Source organism: Chiloscyllium punctatum, chromosome 4 (assembly GCF_047496795.1).
Source record: "Chiloscyllium punctatum isolate Juve2018m chromosome 4, sChiPun1.3, whole genome shotgun sequence".
NCBI lineage: Eukaryota > Metazoa > Chordata > Chondrichthyes > Orectolobiformes > Hemiscylliidae > Chiloscyllium > Chiloscyllium punctatum.
The window spans coordinates 102,295,680-102,318,393 of NC_092742.1; the positions used below are offsets into that span (position 1 = coordinate 102,295,680).

A 22,714-nucleotide genomic window follows, 5' to 3' on the forward strand; every position below is an offset into this window, starting at 1 on the left:
CCTTCACTGAATCCCAGAGCTCCTGAGGTGATGTCAGGGTTCAAAAAAGTGATGCAGGGTAAGTGGAAGCAGCTAACTGGGTGATTACGGTTGCATTAAAAATTAAAACCAATGGGTCTGTGAGCCTATTCACTGGGCAGCAGAAGTCTCGGACCGGAGCCTGTGAGGCAGCAGCATGTTGAGAGATAAAAATAAAGTTTAAAAGTTTTTTTAAACATCATTCTGATCATGCTGACTGGCCACTTAGGATCCAGCTTTAGGTACCAAGAGGGAGACATCATGCAAAGTCTTTATTTTTGTAATTTGTTAGAAAGAAAGAGAGAGAGAGAGAAAAAAGGAAAGAGAAAAGATCTGCTGAGTACTCGGAGGGTTGAGTAACTGGCTTCTAGTTTATTGTTTGGATTGGTAATTAATAAAGTTCACACGAGCAGGACTTGGCCCTATGGAATGCACCTCCTGCAATCTGTGGAAAATCAGGGATACTTCCAGTGACCAATTAGGCAGAAAGTGTGTTCAGCTCTTGGCTTGCTGCATGAAGCTGCAGATGGACTCACTATGGAGCATACATAACAGAACAGAAAATCTTAACTTATTATCATTAGTACTTTTACAAAAACATACAATGTAAAGTGTTCTAAGTCACCATATCTGGCACCAATTCAGAATGCCATGGATAGCAGATTTAGCGAGCTGGTCACATCAGCAGTAAGGGCTACACAGACAGAAAATAGTTGAGTGACTGCCAGGAAAGACAAGTAGCTGGGGCAGATAGTGCAAGAGTCCCTTGTGATTATCCCCCTTTCAACCAGGTGTACCACATTTAATACTGTTTGGTGGAGGTGGAGGGAAAGCAGTAACAGCTTGGTTTGTAGCACCACAGTTTGCTTCATTGCACAGCTGGGGAGGAAAACGAATGGGAGAGCTCTAGTACAGGGGACTCAAGTGTGAGGGGAACCGACAGGGGGTGCTGTGGCAGCAAATGAGACTCTTGAATGGAGTTTTGAAGAAAGGTTATTGAATACAAAACATTAACTGATTTCTCTCTTCAGTTCCTTCCAGACCTGCTGAGTTTCTCTAGCTAATTCTGTTTTTATTTCAGATTTCCAGCATTCGCATTTTTGTTCTTAAATGCGCGTTTCCTCCAGGGTCAGGGATGTCTCAGAGTGGCTGCACAGCACTCTGATGGGGTAGGATGAACAGCCAGCAGTCGTGATACATGTTGGTACCAACAACATAGGTTCAGAAAAGCAATGAGGTCCTGCAGCACAAATTTAGAGTTAAATAGTAGATTAAAGACGACTGCTAAGGCTGTAATCGCTGGATTACTTTCAGTGCCACATGCCACTGACTCCATGACAGGAAGATCGATCTGAAGAATATATAACTAAAAGGATGATGTAGGAGAGAGAGCTTTAGATTTTTGGACCATTGGGACAGTTTCTGGGTTACACAGGATCCATACAAGCTGCATCTAAACCAGAATGGGCCAGTATCCTTACTGGCAGAACACCCAGCGGAAACCCACGCAGACATGGGGAGAATGTGCAAATTTCACACAGACAGTCGCACGAGGCTGGAATTGATCCTGGCTCCCTGGTGTAATGAGGCAGCAGCGCTAACCACTGCACCACCCGTGGTTTTGAGATATGCATCACTTTGGTTTGTCAATGTTCACCTTCATTTGACTTTCACTTTCATGCATGCTGTTACTGGAGTAGCATCTGTTACAATTTCTTCTCTGCTTGCTACAGTTGGAGGGATATGGGAAAAACGCAGACAAATGGGAAATTTGGTTTTGGAAACTGGTCAGCATGGACAAGTTGGATCAAAGGGTCTGTTTATGTACTGTATGACACTATATATGACTGTGCTTTATCATTTGCTAATGCAACTGATGTTATATTCAAACTCCCTCTCTCAATCTTAACAATAGATCCTGTATTCCTAAACATTTCTTTAATCACTGCTTCTGTTTGGACATTGAAGAGGGTAAGTGATAAACAGTAACCTTGCAGTTATGGTTCAGACTCCCCATTGGCTTCTGTCACTGCCTTTTCCACGTACAGGTTTCTTATAAAGTTATTTATCCTTTCAGTTCACTCTGGCTGTTAGCACTGTGAAGAGCTTTATCTAGTTAACCCAATTAAGCGCTTTCCCAAAATCTACAAAACAAATAATTCCTGTCCAAATGCTAAACTGAATTCACTCAATTATTCTTATAATACTGAGAGCTTCTTTCACTCCCCTTCCTACTGAGGATTCAAACGGACCATCTCCCATGTAATTCTACATCTTTCAACTCACTTGGCGGGAATTCTCACCACAGTCTTTGATGCATGGGCAATCAGACTAAATTGTACAAAATGTCAGAGTATCAGCATGACTTCAAGTTTCTTCCTCAGGTTGATCATTGTTGTTAGCATAAATTCCTCTAGCAATTCTCCTGATCAGCAAATATCTTTGCACAACTTAATAAACATTGATGCTGCATTCTTTCCGATGTTTTTACATGAATCTTGTGAGTAATCCTGTTTATTGCTGCTCTCATCTCACGCAGTAGTATCGTTGGCTCAATTAAATTGATGTTAACGTTACTCTTTCCCATCTCAAATCACTTCAGTTTTTTTTTGCATTTAGCGCTACAAAATGCTTCTTCCATCTTTTTTTCTCATTTTAGCAGGATTTCTTAATAACAGCTCCCTTTCCTTTTGAGAGTTTTCAGTTCTTTATGCTAGGTGCCACTCAATTACTTTGATTTTGCAGATGTAACATCCACTCTTCCCAACCAATCCTCAAGTGTCATCCCACTACTCTTAACCACTATATTCATGTTTTTTTCTCCGCCTAACTTTTTACTTGAATGTCTGCAATTCAGCTTACGTTCTTCTGTGGATAATCCAGAAACTCTGTCCCCATCAAAAAGTGTATAAATCTGTCTCTGCAAATGGTTTCATCCACCAATCTGGCCAAAAGCAGGTGTATTATTTAAACTATTTATTGTCAATCTTCAACTTCAATGGTTGAAGGCTCACTGGACAGCTACTTAAAGCGCTTGTACTTATAGCAAATTCCTTGTTATAGAAGATAACTAAACAAAGCCAAATTAAAGAAAAAACAATCTGTGTTAAGGTCAATGCCTGACAGTAACTCAGGAAACCAGGACACATTGAGAATATCAGAACCAGGTCTAGGCAAATAAGCCATGCAAACTAACAGAGAAGATTTGTGAATTATATTTTCAAGGGTCAACAATATATTTATTGTTGGTCACTTGAATATATTTGCATGGATACTTTCTCCCTAACGACTAAACTAGGCAAAAATTCACTCTGCTGCAGGGAATATGATTTCCTCAGCCTCTGGTGCTTCACTTTCCACTATTGAAGATGCATGCATGGGTGAGATTGCAGAATAGTTGAGTGCTCCACATATAGATTCAATGTTTATGTTTAAACAAAGCTTAATGTTGTCGGGGAGTCCAGAACTAGAGGGCATAGGGCGAGGGGGGAAAGATATAAAAATGACCTAAGGGGCAACTTGTTCAAGCAGAGGATGGTAAGTGTATGGAATGAGCTGCCAGAGGATGTGGTGGAGGCTGGTACAATTGCAACATTTAAGAGACATCTGGATGAGTATATGAATAGGAAGGGTTTGCCGGGATATGGGCCGGGTGCTGGCAGGTGGGACTAGATTGTGTTGGGATATCTGGTCGGCATGGACAGTTTGGACCGAAGGGTCTGTTTCCATGCTGTACATCTCTATGACTCAATGTGCAAAATAAAAAGATTTGCCCACCTGGATTAAGACAAATCCATCACAAAGAATAGCCACAATAATTCACAAAATTAAAAAAACTCCCAAATGGATTTGTGATGAGAAGACCATATCTAAACACAAAGTTGGTGATCTCCTGAAGAGATCACCAGCTTGGTGGATGGGATGGTGTTGACATAAGTTGTTGAAATGGAGTTGCAAAATTGCAAAAACAGAGATAATCATGTGACACAATTAAGTAAATGTTTAGAAAGGGTAAGGGAAATTATTGATATATGTTTTGGGGGCATGTGACCAGCACTCCCTGTGGCTCTGGAAAGGGATAATAACTTTTTACCCACACCATCAATGAAGGTTGTACGTCCTCAAGCCAACTGCAAACTTGGATACACAATAGGCATTAATAAACAAACAAGCGAAGAGGCAAATCATAGAACATAGAACATTCCAGCGCAGTACAGGCCCTTTGGCCCTCGATGTTGCAATGACCTATGAAACCAATCTGAAGCCCATCTAACCTACACTATTCCGTTCTCATCCATATGTTTATCCAATGACCATTTAAATGCCCTTAAAGTTGGCAAGTCTACTACTGTTGCAGGCAGGGCGTTCCACACCCTTACTGCACTCTGAGATCTGTCCTACATCTATCACATTTCAATTTAAAGCTATGTCCCCTCGTGCTCGCCATCACCATCCAAAGAAAAAGGCTCTCCCTGTCCACCCTATCTAACCCTCTGATTATCTTGTATATCACAATTAAGTCACCTCTCAACCTTTTTTGTCTCCCATGAAAACAGCCTCAAATACCTCCTCCTTTCCTCTTAAGAACTTCCCTCCACACCAGACAACATTGTAGTAAATCTGCTCTGAACCCTTTAAAAAGCTTCCACACCCTTTCTATACTGCGGTGACCAGAACTGTATGCAATACTCCAAGTGCAGCCGCACCAGCATTTTGTACAGCTGCAATATGACCTCTTGGCTCTGAAACTCAATCCCTCCAGCAATAAAAGCTAACACAGCATATGCCTTCATAATAACTCTTTCAACCTGGGTGGCAACTTTCAGGGATCTTTATACACGGACACCAAGATTTCTCTGCTCATCTACACCAGCAAGAATCTTACCATTAGACCAGTACACGTTATTGCTGTTGCTCCTTCCAATGTAAATTACCTCACACTTTTCCGCATTAGCACTGCACAGTGGCTCAGTGGTTAGCACTGCAGCCTCACAGCACCAGGGACCTAGGTTCGATTCCAGCCTTGGGGTGACTGTCTGAGAGGAGTTTGCACATTCTCCCTGCATCTGCGTGGGTTTCCTCCCACAGTCCAAAGATATGCAGATCATGCGGATTGGCCAATGCTAAATTGCCCGTAGTGCCAGGTGCATTAGACAGAGGGAAATGGGTCTGGATGGGTTACTCTTCGGAGGTTTGGTGTGGACTTGTTGGGCCAAAGGGTCTGTTTCCACACTGTAGGGAATCTATATAATCTATCTACCTAAACTCCATTTGCCAACTCTCAGCCCAGCTCTGCAGCTTATCAATGTCCCTGCATCATCCTTCGGCACTATCCACAACTCCACTGACCTTAGTGTCATCCACAGATTTACTAACCCATCCTTCTACACCCTCATCCAGGTCCAAAACAGATCCCTGCAGTACGCCACTAGGAACTGAACTCCTGGATGAATATTTCCCATCAGCCACCACTCTGTCTTCTTTCAGCTAGCCAATTTCTGATCCATACAGGAAAATCACCCTCAATCTCATGCTTCCATATTTTGTGCAATAGCCTCCCATGGGGAACTTATCAAACCTTACTGAAATCCATATGCACCACATGAACCACTTTATCCCCATCTACCTGTTTGGTCACCTTCTCAAAGAACTTAATAAGGTTTGTGACACATGACCTATGCTTCACAAAACAGTGTTGACTCTATCCCTACTAAAAGTACTCCTTTCTCTATGATTATAAACCTATCTTCTTATAACCTTTTCCAACACTTTACACACAACCGACGTAAGGCTCACTGGTCTATAATTATCAGGGTTGTCTCTATTCCACATCTTGAACCAAGGGACATTTGCTGTCCTCCAGTCTTTCTACATGAATAGTGTCAGAAATGATGACATAAAGATCAAAAACAAAGGCTCTGCAATCTACTCCCTGGCTTCCCAGAGAATGAATCACATCCGGTAGAGGGGGCTTATCTATTTTCACATTTCCAGAATTGCTAACACCTCCTCCTTATGCATTTCAATCCCATCTAGTCTAGCAGCCTGTATCTTAGTATTCTCCTCTACAACATTGTCTTTTTTCAGTGTGAATACTGACGAAAAATATTCATTTGGCGCTTCTCTTATCTCCTCGGACTCCACGCACAAGTTCCCACTACTATCCGTGATTGGCCCTAATCTTACTCTCGTCATTCTTTTATTCCTGACATACCTACAGAAAGCTTAAGGGTTTTTCTTGATCCTAACTGCCAAAGATTTCTCATGTCCCCTCCTGGCTCTTCTTAGCTCTCTCTTTAGGTCTTTCCTGGCTAACTTTTAACTCTCAAGTGCTCTAATTGAGCCTTCACATCTCATACTAACATAAGCGTTCTTCCTCCTCTTGACAAGAGATTCAACTTCTTTAGTAAACCACGGCCTTCTCGTTCGACCACTTCCTCCCTGCCTGACAGGTACATACTGATAAGGACACGCAGTAGCTGTTCTTTGAATAAGGTCCACATTTCAATTGTGCCCAATCCCCTGCAGTTTCCTTCCTCATTCTAAATCTTACCCAATCACATCATAATTGCCTTTTCCCCAGTTATAACTCTTGCCCCGCAGAATATACCTTTCCCTTTCCATCAGTAAAGTGAACATGACTGAATTGCACTATCAACAAAGTGCTCACCTACCTCCAAATCTAACACTTGGCCAGGTTCATTACCCAGTCCCTTGTTGGCCTGTCTAAATGCTGTGTCAGAAAACCTTCCTGTACATATTCGACAAAATCTGACCCATCTAAAGTACTCGAACTATAGTACTTCCAGTCAATATTTGGGAAGTTAGAGACCCCATTACTATCTTTGCTTTCCTTTGCTCTACTCTTTGGAACTATTCGGAGGCTGATAGAAAACTCCCAATATGGTGATCTCTCCTTTCCTGTTTCTAAACTCAGCCCATACTACCTCAGTAGACAAGTCCTCAAATGTCCTTTCTGCCACCATATTACTGTCCTTGACTGACAATGCCACACCACCCCTCTTTTACCATCTTAACTGTTCTTACTGAAACATCTAAATCCCTGCAGCAACCATTCATGTCTCTAAAATGGTCACAACATCAAAATCCCGGGTACCAACTCTGCTGTAAGTTCATCCACCTTATTCCGGATGCTCCTGGTCGACACACTTCAAACCACCTTCCTGCTTGTTGGTGCACTCTTGCTACCTTGAAACCTTATTTCTGATCTCACTACTCTCAAACTCCTGGAAACTGCAATTTAGGTTCCCATCCCCTGCTGAATTAGTTGAAACCCTCCTGAAGAGTATTAGCAAATTTCACACACCCCCCTCCTCCCCCGCAGGATATTGGTACCCCTCTGGTTCAGGTGTAGAGCATCCTGTTTGTAGAGGTCCCACCTACCCCAGAACGAGCCCCAATTATCCAGGAATACAAAACCCTCCCTCTAGCCACATATTCAACTCCTCTCTCTCCCTATTCCTCACCTCACTGGCACGTGGTATGGGTAAGAATCCAGAGATAACAACTCTGTTTGTTTTGCTCTAAGCTTCCACCCTAGCCCCCTTAATTTCTGCCTTAAATCCCCATCTCTCTTCCTACCTATGTCATTGGTACCTATGTGCACCATGATTTGGGGCTGCCACCCCTCCCCCCAAGGATCCCAAAAACACGATCCAAGACATCACGAACCCTGGCACCTGGGAAGCAACGAATCAACCGTGAGTCTCTCTCGTTCCCACAGAACCTCCTATCTGTCCCCTAACTATGTAATCCCCAACCACTAATGCTCTGCTCCTCTCCCCCTCTTTCCCTTCTGAGCAACAGGAACAGACCCTGTGCCAGAGATCTGTACCCCACACGGCTTACCCTTAGTAGATCGATCCCCCGCAACAGTATCCAAAACAGTATAATTGTTATTGAGGGGAACGGCCTGCACTATCTGCTGGTTCCCTTTCCGTCACCGACTCTAACCCATCTGCCTCCTTGTACCTGAAGTGACTCCCTCCCTGTAACTCCTCTCAGTAACCCCCTCCCCCTCCTGAATGATCTGAAGTTCATCAGCTCCAGCTCCCTAACATGGTTTTTGAGGTTGGGTGCACTTCCCGCAGATGAAGTCAGCAGGGACACTAGTGGTGACCCTTACCTCCCACATTCTGCAGAAGGAACATCCAACTGCCCTAACCTCTATTCCCCCTATTCTAAATTCCCAAAGAGGGTGGGAGACACTACCTAAGTAGTGTTTAAGGTAACACAACCACCCAAATATACTACTTCACCTATTCATGAGGTAAGTTTTTAGAGCAGTCACTTACCTTCCTTTCAGGTTGTGTAAGTGGGCGAAGGAAACTACATATAATTTGAATGCTACTGAAATACTCTTTAAAAACATTTTTGTAATTTTAAATACAATTGTACTTCCTTGTTGAAGCAAAGTGCAACGTTTCTAACTAAGGAAACAATATTGTGAGAAGACTCGCAAGGCAAACAAACTCAGCAGTCACAAAACTGCGGGAGTTAACACATTGTCTATTGGTGGCAGGTGGATTAATTTCATGGCCATTGCTGGAGAGCGGATCAGTAAATTGTTATTAAATCAGAAGACATTAACCAGCTCAAAATATCGTCAAGGATACAAGACATGAGAATCACGGCCGTTCAGAGACGCCCAGCAAGCTGCAGTCCCCTGTAAAATTAGTAAGAATTAGCAACAGTTAGAAAAGTCTATTATTTTATTAAAACAGCTTCCACAACACAAGTTAAAAGTGTAACATACTATTTACTATCAGAGTAGATGAGATCAAATAATCACAACACTTGTCACCATTTTTGTTGTACTGTATCACCTTCAGCTACAGGGGATCATCAAAATCATAAAACAATCCCATACAAACTTAATTTGCTGAGATGGACGATTGTTCTTTAACAAACTCAGAATGATCAAACTACTTATTTCATTCGAGGTAGCAACAGAAGTGTTTAGGACAAATTGCAGACCTCCGAGCAAGATGATATCCAACAGTTTTAGATCATGGCTGAGATAAACCAGGCCAGCAAGGGATCAAGGAGATTCTACTTACCAGAAATTAAGTACGACAATAATGTTTTATTTTCAATGACCCAAATGAAGGAGGGGGAGAAGCTTTTCACCAAGAGTGCTGAGAGCACTGGGGTAATACAATGAGATTGTGAAGGAAGTTAAAAATCAATTCGGGAGAACAGTGGCAGGATATGTTAGGTTAACCACTGTAAACATTCAATACATCCGAGTATTATTCTAGGGGATGAGAAGGCTTTAAAATTTCAACAAACCAACTACAACACTCACTAAAAACAGTGATAACATTTCATACAGGTTCAGCAAGCAATCTGAAAGGCAAATGGTATATCACAACAGAATTTGAATATAGGAGCAAAGAAATCTTGCTCCACTTGTACAAAAAACTGTTGAGACAGTACCTGGGTATATTGTGTACAGTTTTGGCTCCTTGTCTAATGAAGGATAAACCTCACAAAGAGAATGCAGCGGATATTCACCAGATTCTTGGAATTGTGGGAAAGATTGCAAAATGTATGTCTATACTCTCGAGAGTTTCAAAGAATGTGAGGCGATCTCACAAAACAAAAATTCTTAAAGGGCATGGCAGATGAATGCAGAAAGGGCAATGGGAATGTTCTAGAGCCAGGGTACAGTCTCACAATGAGGGGCAAACCATTTTAGACTGAGGTGAGACCTTTTCCTAGGGTCGGGGAATCGAGGACAAGAGGGCATTGGTTTAAGGTTAGAGGGGAAAGAATAAAAGGGAAACTGAGGGGCAACGTTTTTTACACAGAGGATGGTGTACATATGGAATAAGCTACCAGCGCAAGTTGTTGAGGCGGGTACATTAATAACATTTAAAAGGCATTTGGACAAATACATGGTTAGCAAAGAATTAGAAGGATATGGGCCGAGTGCAGTAAAATGGGGATAACAACGCACAGACATTTTGATCAGCATGAACCAGTTTGGGCCAAAGGGCCTGTCTCCTTGCTGTAGGACTCTATGAGGAGGAATTCTTTCACTCAGAGGGTGGTGAATCTTTGGAATTCTCTACCTCAGAGGAGTATGGAGGCTATGTCACTGAGTATGTTCAAGACAGAGATCAATAGATTTCAAAATATTAATGACATGTATCTCCAAAATGGCAGTGAAGTGGGACTCAGGAACTGGATTTCGTCTACTCTGTCTGTTTCTTTTCTTTTTTATCTCTTTTTTTCCCTTTTGACCTCCTGTCCTGAGGTGGCATTGGCAAGAGTGAAAACCAGCATGGACTCAAGAGTGGATCAGACTACCAACCTTGAGGTAAAGCCCAGCTTGGTCTAGATTGGAAGGACTGCTATACTGAGCTCTTATTCCTCTATTTTTCAGATATGTTGCCGGACATTTAACTTCTTTGTTTTTCTAACTTTTTCTCCCTAAGAATCTGTGCCTAGATACCTTGGTACTTACAATGGCACTGTAACTGGCAACTGGCAACTGGCAACTGTTCTCATGTGAATACATGTGACAATAAAGCTAATTCTAACTCTGATCAAGAAATTTGGGGGATTGTGCAGGAATATGTCATTAAGGTCAATGATCAGCCATATTCTGGAACAGCAGAGTAGATTCAAGGGGCTGAATGGCCTACACGTTCTGAGCTACAAAATAATCAAAATGTTTAGTCCTCAGCTAGAATACAAAGTGCTGTTACAAACTTTGGGTGTTCTGGTTAAATTCCATCTAGAACACTATTAAACTCCAGAAATCACAAATCCACAAGAATGATCAGAGAATCAACACATCCTGGATGCCAGGTCTAAAAAGATTAAATTATGAGGATAGATTGGATATTGAGGATGATTGGAGGATTTGATGGGGTAGATAAAGAGAAACGGTTTTCAATAAGGCGGGGTGGTTAATCAGAATTTGAGTTAGATAAATCAGGAGTATTTCTAGCTAATTCCTGTTTATAATCTCAGATTTTCAAAGCCTGCCGTATCTTGCTTTGGCGTTGATAACTTTTTGTTTGGAAAATGAAGGGTTACAGAACGAAGGTTGGTGGTTGAATAGTGCAGGACTAATCCATCTGAATAGCAGAACAGCATCAAGGGAACTTAATGGTCTTCGAGAGTACAAAGAGAGAGAAAGGGGATTGCTGAAGGTAATGAACAGGGCTTTCTGCCACAAAACTATGTCCCAATGATCACTGGGAGCAATTATCTATGATACAGTGGGGAAAATGTGTAAAAGGTTAACGATTGGGAAGAATCCCCAAGATATTTACAGAAAGGTTTTCTCAGTCAGCATGTTTCCAGACTAATGAGTAAGAAAGCAGTGCGTATTATATGCACAATGAAGGGGATAACTGAAAGTTTGGAAGTGAAGGCTGACAACACATTTAAGACAACACATTTATCTGATAAACCAAAGTGTTGTTCACAACTTGTCAAACTCTTACAGGATTAGATAAGAAAGAGCAGACAACCCAAGCCAGTACATTACTTTACAGAGTGGGAACCATTGCTCATGCCAACTAGCAAGCAGAGCACTGAGGAGAGGGAAGCATAATTTGAAGAGGTGTTCCTTGCTGATTCCACATTTCTGTCATGCATTTCCCTGAGAATATCTGCTCCCAACTTATGCACCACAGTTCCTGCCTAATAGCATTGTAATCCCCCCTCCCCCAATGAAACATTTTCCCATATCATCTGTACCTATCCCTCTCCATGACTATATTAAAGGTCAGGGTGCTGTAATCACTATCACCGAAATGCTCTCCCACCAAGAGATCTGACACTTGACCTGGTTTGTTGGCAAGCACCAAATCCAATATAGCCTCACCTCTAGTCAGCCTATCTACATTTTGAGTCAGGAATCCTTCCTGGACATATCTATCAAAGTCTGCTCCATCCAAACTATTTGCACTGAGGAAGTTCCAATCAATATTAGGGAAGTTGAAGTCACCACCAACAACAGCCCTATTATGTCTGCACCTTTCCAAAATCTGCCTCCCAATCTGCTCCTCCATGTTTCTGTTGCTACTGGGGGAGGGGTGGGTCAATAGAAAACTCCCAATAAAGCGGCTGCTCCTTTCTTGTTTCTGATTTCCACCCATTCTGATTCACTAGTCAAATCCTCCTTCATGGCCTCCCTTTCTGCAGGTGTGATACGATCCCTGATTAGCAATACCTCTCTTCCCTCTCTCTCTATTCCTTTTGAAACACCTAAACCCCGGAACATCCAACAACCATTCCTGCTCCTGTGATATCCAAGTCTCTGTAATGGCCACAACATTGTGGCCTTTGGCTTTGGTCTTTAGGTCATCATTGTCTACAGGAATAGTGCCAGAAGACTGGAGGATAGCAAACATTTCTCCTTGTTCAAGAAGGAGTAGAGACAACCCTGGTAATTATAGACCAGTGAGTCTTACTTTGGTGGTAGGTAAAGTGTTGGAAAGGGTTATAAGAGAATGGATTTATAATCATCTAGAGAGGAATAGGTTGGTTAGGGATAGTCAACACGGTTGTGTGAAGGGTATTGTGTTCTTTGAGAAGGTTACCAAATAAGTGGATGAGGGTAAAGTGGTTGATGTGGTGTAGATGGATTTCAGTAAGGTGATTGATAAGGTTCCCCACTGTAGGCAATAGCACAAAATAAGGAGGCATGGGATTGAGGGTGATTTAGAGATTTGGATCCGAACTTGGCTAGCTAAAAGAATACAGAGGGTGTTGGTTGATGGGAAATATTCATCTTGGGAGTTCAGTTCCTAGTGGATTACTGCAAGGATCTATTTTGGGTTCACTGCTGTTTGTTATTATTATAAATGACCTGGATGAGGGCATAGAAGGATGAGTTAGTAAAATGTGCAGGTGACATTGTGGTTGGTAGTGTTGTGGATCATGACAAAGGATGTTTCAGGTTACAGAGAGACATGGATAAGCTCCAGAGCTGGGCTGAGAGGTGGCAAATGGAGTATAATGCGGAAAAGTGTGAGGTCATTCACCTTGGAAGGAGTAACAGGAGTAAAGAATACTGGGCTAATGGTAGTGTAGATGAGCAAAGAGATCTTGGTGTCCACGTACATAGATCCTTGAAAACTGCCACCCAGGTTGATAGGGTTATTAAGGAGGCATACAGTGTGTTAGCTTTTATTGGTAGAGGGATTGAGTTTTGGAACCATGAGCTCATGCTGTAAGCTGTACAAAACTCTGGTACGGCTGCACTTGGAGTATTGAGTATTGTATTCTCACCGCATTAGAGGAAGGATATGGAAGCTTGGGAGAGGGTGCAGAGGAGATTTACTAGGATATAGAAGGAATGTCTTACAAGGAAAGGCTGATGGACTTGAGGCTGTTTTCGTGAGAGAGAAAAAGGCTAAGAGGTGACTTAATTGAGAAATATAAGATAATCAGAGGGTTAGATAGGGTGGATAGTGAGAGCCTTTTTCCTCGGATGGTGAAGGATTACACGAGGGGACATAACCTTAAATTGAGGAGTGATAGATATAGGACAGATGTCAGAGGTAGTTTCTTTACTCAGTAGTAGTGGTGGCATGGAGCACACTGCCTGAACAGTAGTAGACTCGCCAACTTTAAGGGCATTTAAATAGTCATTGATAGGCATATGGAGAGGGCTTCAGATTGGTTCCACAGGTCAGAGTGGGAATAGAAATATTGGAGTTTAATGGGAAGAACCTGATTATTATCATTGATAATGCCTCTAAGTGGATTGAAGTCAATTGTTTACGCAAACTCAGCAGAAGTACTGACAGAATCATTCAAGAGAATCTACTCAACGCATAGAATTCTGGACATTGTGTTCTCAGATGGTGGACCACAATTTCATGGGCAATTTAAGAGATTTGTACATGAATTAAAGTTCACTTCCCTAATCTCAAGCAAATAGATACAATGGATGCAAAGTATAGACAGTAAAAACAACACTAAAGATTCAAGTCTTGTACTATGAAGTTACCGACCCTCACTATTACAGAAAGGGCTTGCACTGTCAGTTACTGATGCATCAGAAATTAGTAGCACAACTTGCATGTCTGTCTCAGATGTTGAAATCTCACATTAATGAGAATGGTCGCAATAGAGATAAACATTCAAAACAGAGCCAAGAGAAAGCCAAGCTCAAAACTTCAAGAAAAGGTACAAGGCACAACTGCTACCAAGCTGCAGTCCAGGGAGAGAGAATAGATAAGAAATTAAAAGGGAGAAGGATGGAGCAGAGCACAAACATCACAATGGTTCGTCAAGAAGGGAGTAGTACAGAAGTAGGAATGCTCAAAAATGGTCACAATACTCCAGTTACTGCTGAACCACTGTTTTAGACAGTTAACATAGTTTCCTTGTTATTACATTCTGTTCCCCAATTCATAAAGTTTAGGACACTGCATGCATAATTAACCAGTCTCTCAACCTAACCTGACCTTCAGTAATGAAGCTGTGCCCAAACTCTCTTTGGTCTTGCATCCTTTTTAGAAACATCTCCTTTGAATCAGACTGTCTCTCCCCATTCTTTCTTCTAAAATTGATCAGTTCACAAGTCCCATCACTAAATTTCATTTCTCTGACCATTTCATCAATTGTCTATGTTGTTTCAAAATTCTACACTATCCTACCCACAGTTCATACTGCTTCCAAGTCATTGACAACTTTTGAACTTGTACCATGCGTACCAAGACCTGGTCATTAATCTACAAAAAGAGCAGGGTCTGATTACCAAGCCCTAAGGAACTCCACTACAAACCGCTCTCTGGTCTGAAAACCATTCATGAACCAAGCTGTGTGTTTCCTGTCACATGGCTAGTTTAATTTCCCATCAACCCTTTTATACCATGTGCTAGACTTTACATGCAATCTGTTGTGATGTACTAAGTCTTTTGGAAGTCAACCTACGCAAACATATTACGCTCAACAACTCTATTAACTCTTCAAAAATAAGTCTAGCAAGTTAGTTAAGCACAATTTGCCCACAAATCCACACTAAGTGGCTTTTAATTTTGTCCTGAACGGTTGTTTCTAGAAATTCCCCTCTGAAGTTAAACTGATTGGCTTGTCATTATTGGCCTAATTCTCGCACCTTTTTTTTGGGAATTTGATCATCTGTGGTGAGAGAAACACTTTGAAAATGAGGCAGAGGATTGTTTAAAAATAAGGATCTCAAATATAAGTTAATTGCAAATAAATTCAACAAGGAATTCAGGTGAAACTTCTTTATCCAGACAGTAATGCGGAACCATGATGCTGCCAGTATAGGTTTGAACAAATAACACATTAAGCTTCCTGTTAAAAGCTTCTAAGTGCGTAGAGGAGAAAGGAATGGAAGGGTATGCTTACAGAGTTGGAGAAAGAAGGGTGGGAGCTAAACACAGCACAGATAAGTTGGGCTGTAAATTCAATGTGAAATAACATTTGACCAATTGGTGAGACTGCGAGCAATATCAATGGTCAAGTAAATGACTTTGAGGAAAAATAGCAGCAAAGGCTATGTCATACTTCATCGGTGGGAATGACAATTCTCTGAATTAATCGCTAAATCAAGCTCTTGGTCAGAGAACAGGACGACGTGTGAAATAATCAAAGGGGGGATAAACCTTTTCTTTATCTTTTACATCCAAAGCAAAAGACGACAAAAGGACATCATGCATTTGATAATTAAGTGCCTGAAGTTACAAAGTTGCATTTCAAGAGCTCAAACATTTAACCTCAATAAAAAAGCAACAAACCTTACGATGCGTGGAGTAGAGATTGTCACACATATTCACAGAACTAAGTTGCGATTCTTTCCGATGTCCATCCAAATTTAAAATTCCATATTTGTAGCCAGCTTTATCGGTTATTGCAGCAAATATCCGCTCCACGTTGGTGTCTGCCTGTTGAACATGGCACATTACAAGCAAGTTTTGTTAAGATTTATATGTATTGTTTAGTCAGTGATCATGGAGTCACAGATTTCAGTTACAACACACACATAAGAACATGAGAAATAGGGACAGGAGGAAGCTGTCTGGCCCATTGAGCCTGCTCCGCCATTCAATAAGATCATGGCTGATCTTTTCATGGACTCAGCTCCACTTACCCATCCTCTCATCGTATCCCTTAACTCCTTTACTGTTCAGAAATCAATCTTTGCCTCAAAAACGTTCAATGCAGAAGCCTCAACTGCTTGTCTGGGCAGGGAATCCCACAGATTCTCAACCCTCCTGAACTCAGTCCTAAATCTGCTTCCCTTTATTTTGAGGTTATGCCCCATAGTCACTAAGGGACTCTTAGTGGGTCACTAAGTGTCATCTGCAAACTTTGAGACAACACACTTGCCCCCAACTCTAAATCATCCATTTAAATTGTAAACAACTGCAGTTCCAACATTGATCCCTGAGGAACACCCCTAGCTACTGATCGCTGACCAGAAAATCATCCACTTGACCCCATTCTTTGCTTTCTGCTCAGTAACCAACCTTCTACACTAAAACATTAGCCATTACACCATGCACTTTTACCTTATGCAGCAGCCTTTTGTGTGGCATCTTGTCGACTGCATTCTGGGAATTGAGATACACCACAACCACCGATCCCTGTTGTCTACCACAGAGAACTTCAATAAGGTGGCCATTCAGCCCATCAAATTCATGTCAACTCCCAACCATCCTGGCAGTCACCTCCCATAGCCTTGCAAGTTAGTAAATGGCAGTCCAAATTAAAAATTGGTAGTCACGATATGAAGGAGCTGGTACTGGACTGGGGTGGACAAAGTTTAAAAAAATATCACACAGCACCAGGTTATAGTCAACGGGTGACAGCTACGTGGTGAAGGAGCAGCGCTCTGAAAGCTAGTGCTTCCAAATAAACATGTTGCACTATAACCTGGTGTTGTGTGATTTTTATCAATTTCTGTGGTTTCTACCACACTCATGGGCAGTGTATTCTGGATTATGACTACTTGTTTCACACGCCCTTGCACCTCTTGCCCTAAAGCTGAAAACTGTGCCCTCTAATACTGTTTGACTTTTGCTACTTTATCTAGATTTGTCATAATACTGAATATTTCTTACCAAACCTCCTATTAATCTCCTCAGTTCCAAAGAGAACAATCCAAACACACTTTGCATCTAAAATCCATCAACTCTGGGACCATCATGGTTAACCTCTTCTGTTATTTTCCTCACCTTTCTGAAAATGTGAGGACACTGAAACTGGACACAATATCCTGGTTCAGTCAAACGGATATGTAGCTGACACCATCTCAGCTACCAATTGCAGTTCACAGAATCCTTACAGTGTGGAAACAGGCCCTTTGGCCCAACAAGTCCACATCAACCCTGCAAACAGTAACTAACCCAGACCCATTCCCCTACTACTCTACATTTTACCCCTGACAAAGGAACCTAACCTACATATTCCTGAACATAATGGCCAATTCACCTAATCTGCACATCTTTGGATTGTGGGGGGAAATCGGAACACCCAGAGGAAACCCACGCAGACAGGGAAGGATGTGCAAATTCCACACAGTCGCCTGAGGCCAGAATCGAACCTGTGAGGCAGCAGTGCTAACCACTGAGTCACCGTGCTGCCCCTTGCACCCCTTGCCCTAAAGCTGAAAACTGTCCTCTCATCTTTATACAGATCTATCTAGATCTGTCATAATCCTGAATATTTCTATCAAATCTCCTATCAATCTCCTCAGTTTCAAGGAGAACAATCCAGCTAGGTGTTAATAATGAATCCACAAATAAATGTCATAAGTAGTTTCATTGCACGTACAGATAGGAGTCATGAAGACATAGTTACAACAGAAAGAAAGAGACCTCTGCTGCATTTAGTAATAATAACCAACTGGGGATACTTTATGAATCAAAAAACAGATTCCCCTCCCACCCAAAAAATCATGTGATCACTTAGGAGAGACTAAATTCCATCTCACTCCCCCACTGATAAACCATGCCTCATTCTCCCCTCTTTCCTGGATAAACCTTGCTTCACTCCCTTTCCCTCCTCCAACCCCCATTCCCACCGCCCGATAAGCCCCATCTTGCCCCCAGATTAACCCCACCTTGTTCTCTTCCCCTCCCCAATAAAACTCCACTTCCCCCCAGATTAATCCCACCTCACCCCCAATCAAACATCATGTCAGCCATGAGCTCAATCAATAGAAGTCAAGATCCACTTGAAACAATTGAACATCACCTGAAGTCCCATGACTCTCGCAATTCTTTATATCCTCTGAATCCCTTCACCTAGGTCATTAATAAAAAGTAATAAACAGAAAATAACTGCCAACATCAATTCGAGTCGGTTTTTAATGCTTCACATATGACCATTGTTACCAAAATCTCTAATCTTGGAGAGAACTCTCTTGTACGGTACACAATAGAAGGCTTTCACAATTCAGGGCAGACAACTTCTATCAAAGTTCCTCTTACCTTGGGTGACTTCTTTAAAAATTGTCATCAAGTTATTCATACCACTCAGTGTAGGCCTGTATTAAACACTTTGATCAGCCTTTGTGTTTTTGATCAGTCCTATTAGTTAGATAAAGGCCAATACAACCTTTAATCAAAGGATTTCCCATTATCAAAGTTTTGTCAACCACTTGCAAACCAGGGAAAAAAAAAATTAATTCCTTATACTCACCAAAAGCATTTGGAAATTGCTTTGAATGGACGAATCCAAACTCCGAATGTCCAATTTATTCTTTCTCATCCCACTGACCTTGAGTTCTTGAATAAATCTGTAAATAGAGTGGTGGAAATCATTGTAAGTAATCTAATCATTGAGTTCCGGAGTCCTGAGGTCATGTTGCAGTCATGATGCACTCTGGTGCGGTCGCATCTGGAGTATTGTGTGCAGTTTTGGTCGCCATACTATAGGAAGGATGTGGAGGCATTGGAACGGGTGCATAGGATGTTGCCTGGTATGGTAGGAAGATCGTATGAGGAAAGGCTGAGGCACTTGGGGCTGTTTTCATTGGAGAAAAGAAGGTTTAGGGGTGACTTGATAGAGGTGTACAAGATGATTAGGGGTTTAGATAGGGTTGACCATGAGAACCTTTTTCCACGTATGGAGTCAGCTATTACGAGGGGGCATAGCTTTAAATTAAGGGATGGTAGGTATAGGACAGATGTTAGGGGTAGATTCTTTACTCAGCGAGTCGTGAGTTCATGGAATGCCCTGCCAGTAGCAGTGGTGGACTCTCCCTCATTATGGGCATTTAAACGGGCATTGGATAGGTATATGGAGGATGGTGGGCTAGTGTAGGTTGGATGGGCTTGGATCGGCGCAACATCGAGGGCCAAAGGGCCTCTACTGCGCTGTATTCTTCTATGTTCTATAATTGTGTGCATGTACATAATAATGGTGACCATATCAAACCTCAAATAGTATGAACTCAAGGAAGACTGAAGGAGATTCACCATAGAAGGACTTACGGATTATTAAAGTGTCACAATGTGGAAAATGATCAAAACGGCTGAATGGAACGCCATCCTGCATAATCACGAGAGTGAGAATACAAGTGAAGCCATACTTCAGCCAAACCACATTGACAATTCCGAGCAGTTCTGATATCAAATCTTCAGAAAGGTATACTGGACTTGCTTGGAGCACAGTATAAATTCACAAAAATAGTAAGATTAAATTACAATCAGAAAATATGAAGAGAAAGATAGTTTTGCCCATTCTGCTCTATTTCCATTTGCTGGGGAATCTAGGCCAGGAGTCGTAGTCTTACAAAGTTATACCCAAACCCTCAGAAAAAAATTGAAACTATTTCGACATTCAGAAATTTTCATAAATGTCAATGACTACTCTGTGAACTGCAACTGGCGCTCAAACGTCCTAATTTCAAAGCTCAGGTTTGGCAATGCTTACTGCTCGAAGGTATCAAACAACCGGGAGAGAGGAGAGTATATGGAATGAGCTTGCAAAACACTGAGGATTGCACTTCTGACAATGCTGTCACTTTAAAAGGTTATTTTGTCCTTGTTTTTTCCCAGAGAGGTGAAGGCAGAGGTGCCAAATTGTCTACTTTAACAATGGCAGGGCAGCGGCCAGTCCTCCCAGTTTGGTTTAGTTTCAGCAGGCAGTCAGAAGCTGATGGTAGCAGGCTCAGAAGCAGTGCAAAAAAAGGTTCCATGCTTCAGCAAATGATTCTTGATTGGCTCCTCCCTCTGAAATCTCTCCTGCCGATAAGAACCTGTGTTTGAATTTACCTTTTGCCAAGGGGTGTGGTTCTGGGATCATTGAATCTTGAGAGGATCCCTACAGGTCATTCAGCCCAACAAGTCCATACTGACCCTCTGAAGAGTAACCCACTCCGACTCGTTCATCTACCCTACATTTACTCCTGACTAATGCACCAAAGCTACATGTCCCTGAACACTTTGGGCAACTTTGCATGGTCAACTCACCTAACCTGTACATCTTTGGATTGTGGGAGGAAACTGGATCACCTGGAGAAAACCCATGCAGACACGGGGAGATTGTGCAAACTCCAGACAGTCGCACGAGGCTGGAATCGAGCCCAGGTCCCTGCCGCTGTGAGGCAGCAGTGCTAACCACTGAGCTGCTGTGCTGCCCTTAGCCACTGTGCCACCCTTTACAGGATGTTATGGGAACTGGAACAGCTCCTTAGTTAAGAGAGGCGTTTGGGTTTTCAAATAGTTAAGGAATTCTAAATTCTGTTTTCTTCTGTTTGTGTTTTAACTGTAGTGTTTAAGCAAATTCTGTTTTGCTTAAAGCTGAGTGTTTGAGCAGCTGCATCACACCTGAAATATTCACTTCATGTCTGTCTTTAAAGTAAGAAAAAGTTAGGGTCTGGGCTACCTTCTGAAAATATTTTGAGGGGGTCTGGCCTGGTCCATAAAACACTGAATGACAGAACAGGCTCAAGAGGTGAACTGCCTCCTCCTGTTCATTGGATCTTTTGACTGCCTTCCCTGAACCATGAAAAAAAGTGTTAAAAGTGTGTGCAGAAGAAGACTGAAAATGGATATAAAACAAAGGGAACTTATGAGAAAATATCACCAAGTATCACAGATGGAAGTCTTAAAAAAAAAATCAAAAAACAAACCTATAGTCAAATGAAAAGGTACAACTGATTAAAGATGGAATAAGATATTTTCTTGTGCAGACAGAAGATCTGGTTGGGACACACTTTGCACCTACCACCACTACACGTGATTGCTTCAAAGTCACATCAAAAAAAGAAGTCTTAATAAATTTAAGGAAAACCAGGCAGAAAGGAGGAATTTAAAGGTGGCAGCTTTCAAAGTAGAAAGGACATTAAGTCCAGAAGAAATGGCCCCTAGTGGGCGTGACCAGGTGGCTAAGTGTGTAAAGGAAAGAGAGAATGAGAAAGGACAACAGAATCCAATCATACTCTCAAAGGACACAACAGCATTAAATCATGGACAGTAATCAAGCATTGACAGCCAAATGCATCTTCCCTCTACCCTCAGGGTTTGAAAGGAGAACTGTAACTCAAACTTTAGGTTGCAGCTGAAATGAGGCAAACAGCAAACCCGGTGCCTTCCAGGTACACCTTGACTCAATTAATACTCAATGACTAAAAACCCATGAAGCAGATCAGAGCACAGATGATTGAAAATGTCAAACCCAACATGAAAGTGATAGTATTTTAATCCTATCTTTCCTAAAACATGTCACTTAAAACTCCACACTTTCATGTTTAGCCACTCCATAATGACAGTGTGTTTGAACGCTTGTGCACAATGCACACTACGCAGATGGTGCAGTAGTACAGACATTATATGCAACACATATTGGATGGTGTCGATAAAATGTGGATCTGGAAAAACACAGCAGGTCAGTCAATATCAGAGGGGCAGGCAAGTCGGTGTTTTGGGTCAGGACCCTACATCATCTCCAGCACACTAGATGGCACAGTGGTACAGGTATTTTACATCACACACACTGGATGGTGCAGCTGTACAGATATTATACACCACACACACACACACACTGGATGGTGTAGTACAGGCAATATGCCACACAGACTGGAACGTGGAGTGGTATCAATAATACACCACACACACTAGAATGCAAAGTGGACATTATACACTGAATGGTACAGTGGTACAAACATTTCACATCTCACACACAACAAATGGTACAGTTGTATAGATATTATAAACTACACACATCGGATGATGTAGTATAGCCAAATACACCCGCTGGAATGTGATGTGAAATAGACAATAAGCCACAAATACTAGACAATGTAGTAGTACAGGTGGTAAGCCACACAGTCCAGACGGTACAGTAGTACAGGCAACACACCACACACACACACCGGATGGGGTAAATGTAGAGTAACAGGGATGGGGAATGGGTTTGGGTAGGTTACTCTTCAGAGGTCAGTATGGACCTGTTGGGCCAAATGACCTGTAGGGATTCTAAATACTAAGCATCATCACACCACAGTCAGAACATCAATGATGGAAGGTTCATTCCACGTAAGTAGATATTCCACGTCAGCACTGTATCACTTTAATGACAATTGTTTAAGATGAGGCATAATGTCCAAGTAACTCTGTTTAAATGGACTTTTAAAACCTTATTATTCACAAAACAGCAGACAGCTGTACAAAGTTAGCAATAGACCTAAATAATTAAAACACATCAACCAGTTACTCTTCTCATT

The 22,714-nt window shown here is 41.9% G+C and overlaps 1 protein-coding gene across 1 annotated transcript in view; it reads right to left on the bottom strand.

The window, feature by feature from the left end:
• LOC140476598 (DDB1- and CUL4-associated factor 4-like) overlaps positions 1-22,714 on the bottom strand; it is a 92,673-nt gene that overhangs the window by 30,957 nt on the left and 39,002 nt on the right. The window contains exons 6-8 of the mRNA XM_072569435.1: positions 18,685-18,781; positions 15,777-15,923; positions 8,655-8,704 (exon numbers count right to left, since the gene is read on the bottom strand). Of these exons, the coding sequence (XP_072425536.1) occupies positions 8,655-8,704; positions 15,777-15,923; positions 18,685-18,781 (294 nt within the window). The remainder of the gene's footprint in view (positions 1-8,654; positions 8,705-15,776; positions 15,924-18,684; positions 18,782-22,714) is intronic.